The sequence below is a fragment of the Ciona intestinalis genome, unplaced genomic scaffold, assembly GCF_000224145.3.
Source record: "Ciona intestinalis unplaced genomic scaffold, KH HT000094.2, whole genome shotgun sequence".
NCBI lineage: Eukaryota > Metazoa > Chordata > Ascidiacea > Phlebobranchia > Cionidae > Ciona > Ciona intestinalis.
Window position 1 is genome coordinate 617,469 of NW_004190416.2, and position 5,223 is coordinate 622,691.

Sequence of the window (5,223 nt, forward strand, 5' to 3'; positions counted from 1 at the left end):
ATAAACACGGGGCGGTTAAGCCGGGTTACTGCGGTATTAATTAACGGGATAGTTTATAACGTGCACGATATTAATGAATGGCGATTGTCAAAACTCTGCGGTCACTTTTCTTTGAAACTTGTCATAATAGGAAGAATCTTTTGCTTAAAAATTAAACCGATTATAAATTCTGCATTCTTTTTCGGATAAACTGTTTTGAATAAATATCTTAAAAATTAACCACAGAGCAAAATAAAACGCAGTCTTCATGGTCATATCTAACTCCCATTTATCCTGATACTAATCTATACAAGCCAGAGGTTGCCCGCTATGTGGCTGAGGTCAAGACACCTAGTTTGCCACATATAGCGAGACATTAACCTGTTTTTCAACCACAGGAAGCTCAGAAACAGCCCTTTCTCGCCAAAAATGACGAAATCTTCTGCCAACAGATTAAATCTCGCAACCAATTGCAGCCCAGGCATTCAAACGTTCATTTTCATACCAGATTGCTGAAGATCGTTTTTTGGATAAAATATAATGTCTGGTAGTTATAGCGACACATATATAACGTTTCTGTCATTTTGATCAACAGCTTCCAAGCCCTTCTAAACTTGGTAATCCAACACCGCAAGTATTTAAAAACTTTGAAATCAAAAACCGGTTTTATCAAATAAGTTAGTACCGTAGGGGTAGGCAACGTTCTTTTCAAATCGATATGGTTTTTAAATCTTTCTAAACTCGGTAATCGAACACGGTAAGTATTCAAAAAACTTTAAAAATGCGTTTCGGATGCCAAGTCAGTTTGAACTATAGGGTTACGACCCATTGCCATATTAGTCAGCTTAGCGCCTTATTCTTATATATATGCATAACTCACTTAAAACCATCTTTACTGGCCTGTGTTTAGCACTGTTTTTCTATCCGCACACAGCCAAATAATAAGCGGTTGCACAACTTGCAAAAACATACGCTATATACCTTTGAGCATTATAAACACTTATAAAAGAGCATTATAAACACATATAAATATACACTTTCTCTTAACTTGCCTATTTGCATTCCTTTCTATTTAAGACGATCTTCATAACACTTATACAGTAACATTGTCCGGTCACAACTACTAGCTATTACACAACTTGTTGAGTTACTTGCAAATCTCCCAACGCAAATAACTAAAACACGTAAATTCCAGCGCTGATTGACGCTTTACACATGCTTATTTCGTCATTAAAAATGCCGAGAGCCAAGCACCAGTCTCGCAATATGCATAAACCGCTGCAATTCCCAAACACCTAAAACAGTAGAATAGTAGTAATATTACTGCTGTATAAGATATGTTCCCGCAGAAGATTAACCGACCCTTTGCCTGCGGGCAATAAAATAGATCACTTTAAGTAGAGTTTCAAATTAATTTGCAAAAATAATCAATTTCGGTCAGCTATTCGCAATAGATTATTTACACAGGTCAGATGTCTGGTTCTGTTGTGTTAGATTGTATCTCATTTTACCTTGGACGTGTATAGCTAATGACGTAACAAAAGCGATCGTTTGATCACAATCTGATTATGATGCAACACAGACACAGCTGGTACGAAACAAAAAGGGTTTTGTTTGAAAATAAATGCAAAACTGATTCAAATATTCAAATTTTCCACGTGGATAAAAAAACTGTGTTTTGCTGTTAATTCCCTTCTCTTCGTTGTTTCAGTATACGATTCTGCCGTTGTTTTCGAAGAGATAAATATAAATTATGATACGACATCTAACTATATATAATCTTATCATTTATTTTAGAAAATGTTAAATCTGAATATTCGATAAATATCGCGCGAATTATGGTTAAAATGTCATTTCCGGCGGAAGTAATCTTCAATTTCCTCTAAAGATCTTCCGTTTGTCTCCGGCAGCCACACTACAGTGAATACGATTGACAGAATACAGTTAGCGCCGAAGAACCAGAATGTTCCTTGTGATGTCATAGCACTCTGTATGACGAACAACAATTTAAAAATATATATATAGTAGTGTGGAGGAAGATGAGACACCGTTTTTATTCTATCTTTTCGTCCCAGTAAACAAAGAACATTCGAAGAATTACAAAACCGTATCCTCACGACTACCATAGACCGTTGTTAATTGTTTAAAACACGATCAGAATATTTTAATATAATGTGCTAAAGGTGTCCCATCTTGCCCCACCTTTTCTATATATAGCTAAATGTTGTTTTTTTTTCCCAGAGATATAGGAGCCAATACTATAACTACAAACATCTTACGATCATATTTGAAAACTCCAACGTCAGAATGAAGACTAAAAAGAAGTTAAAGCCAGTTGACAAAGCCGCAGCTCGTTCTCGTGCTCGTACTGGTATAATCTCACCCACCAATAACCAGGCTATAGGACCAATACCAACAGAATAAGATGCTATGAATATTGTCATGCTAGTTAAAGCCAGCCAGTTCAGATTCGGGCTGGTGATGCCTGGAATGTATAATGTGAATTTATAGGAATAGCTTTAACAGAAGTTGTAAATAAGAAGCAGGTTTCATGGGTCAGGACCATCTAGTACTCTCTCCTTTTTATGCAGAAAACCTTATAAGATTTGTTGTACAATGTAGGTTTATAGGAAATAGCTCTAACAAGAGTTAAAATGTTTTTATAGAAGTGAGGTTATTGGGTGAAGTTGCCATCGACACGTGAATTAGCTTAAAGTTGTCATCCATACAGTTACAATGTGGTAACTTGTTAGCAGGCACAAAGTGTATGCAACAGAAAAGCTGTATTATAAAGTTGCCTCTCTGCCACGTAAGAATGTAAAAGGTAATTTATTAATACGAGTCCATTATTTGTCATTTATTCAATAGCCTACAATATGATACTTGAATGAAATAAATTTTAAAATACCTAATTTTCAGGTTGAAAGTAGTTACCTGTCTTAGCAACATTATGCCATTGATAATTAGATGTGATTTGGTAATACAATCCAAATGCAATGAGGCTTATGGACATAAGAACAGCAGCCACAATGATTGACAGTTTCCGTCCTGTTGCAATAGAATACAAAGAATAAGGTTTGAAAACGGTGAAATAACAAACTTCAAACAGAAGTTTTGTTGGCTTTTATCAACCAGCTTGAAATAGAAAAGAGCTCACATTTAAGCTTTGTATTAATATCATAGAATAATTCTTAGGCTTGCCGTGTACGATAATTTAAAATATAATACCAGCGATGTAGTACAGTGATTATCATGTTTGTAAACAGAAGATACCGGGTTCAAATTTTAAAGCAACCACCATTGCTGTAAGTGTTTTGAAAAACCCTTACGAATGCCCCAACCCAGTGGCCACGAACAAGTTTCGGTGTCAGCCATACAGTAATGTTGATACACTAAAACTATTTATAAGTAATTTATGCAAAGTCAATATGGGCCTATTCAATGTATGTCTCACCAATGCAGTCTACAATCAAACACGATACGAAAGTGAAGATGACTTGAACAGAGGCCACCACTAGTAATGCCATTGTAAGTTGGGATGAAGTAACAAACCCTGCACTCTGGAAATAATAAACGAATGAATGCTACTTGCCTATCCTTGCATGGCTGAAAATGACAGTTATTGTACCACGGGTGTTCATACTGCACAATGTTAATAAATAGGTTTGTCACAGGTTGGGTGTTTAACTTTAGAAGGTAAATCTTCCCACCTTAGCTTGATTACGAGTTACCACTTACGTAACTTTGCGGGTGATTATTTTTCTCTATAGCTGACAATTCAGTAGTACCATTAGTAAATGGGTTGGACCAATTACCAGCAAGTGCCTACCACACATTTACCAATGGTAGTAGCATTGAGTTTCGAACCCAGTAAAAACTACACCGCTCACATGGAATATGGACTTTGCGTAGAACATAACACAGTTGATTCCACTCATCTGTTGAAAGTACATGGCAGCTAACGATAACAACATGGGTGTTCGCAAAGTTCGATCTGTTATTACTTCCGGCCAAGATGCAAATTCAACATCACAACTCAAGCTTTTTTCAAGTTCAAAATATTCTTCTTTGATATCCACCTGGGGGAGATAGAGAGAAATGTTGTTATTACAGGTGCAAATAAATGTCACAAGAGTTTTGTTAAACCAATGACCAACTATATTTCATATTCTTACATCATCTCCCCTAAGCCACTGAAGAACCTCTTTTGCTTCTATTTTCCTCTTTTTCATCATGAGAAAACGAGGAGTCTCCGGGATAATAAAAGAGAAAAGAAATAGAAGAGTGGGAGCAGGAAGAGCGGAAAGAGTGAGCATCCTCCAATTTAGAAATGAACCTGGAAATAATAAGGAATTATTTGGATTAAACAATTGGAAGAAATGATAATTATTTGAGGAAAATTATAAACAAAACGATTTTTTGATCATGAAATTGTATTTATAATATATTCATGTTGTACTGTGAGTCTGGTACTATATCTGTTATATTAATATAAAATACTGCTTGAATTAATGCAACTTATTACCATTGAAAAGTAGAATACGCACATCTAACAAGCAGTAATTCTGTTTACATCTGTACACAATGTGCTTTTCTATTATTTTTTTTATTAATAGCTAAAACAGAAACACAATTTCAATGGCAAATATCATTTAAAACAAAAACATAATTTTAACTGCCTATTTCCCCATACAATAATTATTCCCCTTGATAGTTAAAGCAAATTATTAACATTTATTTTAAAACATAATAGGCACACTTAACAAGCAATACTTCCATTTACATTTAGTACAAATGTGTTTTTATCTCCTATTTTCCTTTAAAAATCGAAACACAGTTTATAAGCCTATCTTACCCAAGCCATATATGTACAAGTATCTTACCCAAGCCATATATGTACAAGTATCTTACCCAAGCCATATATGTACAAGTATCTTACCCAAGCCATATATGTACAAGTATCTTACCCAAGCCTTATATGTACAAGTGTCTTACCCAAGCCTTATATGTACAAGTATCTTACCCAAGCCATATATGTACAAGTATCTTACCCAAGCCTTATATGTACAAGTATCTTACCCAAGCCATATATGTACAAGTATCTTACCCAAGCCATATATGTACAAGTGTCTTACCCAAGCCATATATGTACAAGTATCTTACCCAAGCCTTATATGTACAAGTGTCTTACCCAAGCCTTATATGTACAAGTATCTTACCCAAGCCATATATGTACAAGTATCT

General features: G+C 35.1%; 1 protein-coding gene across 2 annotated transcripts; it reads right to left on the minus strand.

Moving 5' to 3' along the window:
- Window positions 1–1,753: 1,753 nt before the first annotated feature.
- Window positions 1,754–5,152, minus strand: LOC104266578 (facilitated trehalose transporter Tret1-2 homolog). Of its 2 annotated transcripts, none has more exons than XM_026838492.1 (7): window positions 4,835–5,152; window positions 4,158–4,315; window positions 3,870–4,058; window positions 3,434–3,539; window positions 2,914–3,027; window positions 2,259–2,464; window positions 1,754–1,967 (listed from the first exon to the last, which is right to left on the minus strand). In XM_026838492.1, the coding sequence occupies exons 1-7, from the start codon at window positions 4,869–4,871 to the stop codon at window positions 1,830–1,832; spliced, it is 948 nt and encodes a 315-aa protein (XP_026694293.1). In that variant the 5' UTR covers window positions 4,872–5,152; the 3' UTR covers window positions 1,754–1,829. The 2 variants fall into 2 exon arrangements, with proteins under 2 accessions (XP_026694293.1, XP_026694291.1); XM_026838490.1 differs by having other exon boundaries at window positions 4,155–4,315.
- Between the last annotated feature and the right edge of the window lie 71 nt (window positions 5,153–5,223).

What these genes read in the sequence shown, in the direction of transcription:
- LOC104266578 (XM_026838490.1), bottom strand. Translation starts at nt 4,871, where the DNA reads ATGGCTTGGGTAAGATACTTGTACATATATGGCTTGG. An exon ending in CTTGTACATATATGGCTTGG is followed by an intron (nt 4,316 to 4,834) that starts GTAAGATAGGCT and finishes TATTATTTCCAG; the next exon opens with GTTCATTTCTAAATTGGAGG. An exon ending in GCATAATGTTGCTAAGACAG is followed by an intron (nt 2,465 to 2,913) that starts GTAACTACTTTC and finishes TATACATTCCAG; the next exon opens with GCATCACCAGCCCGAATCTG.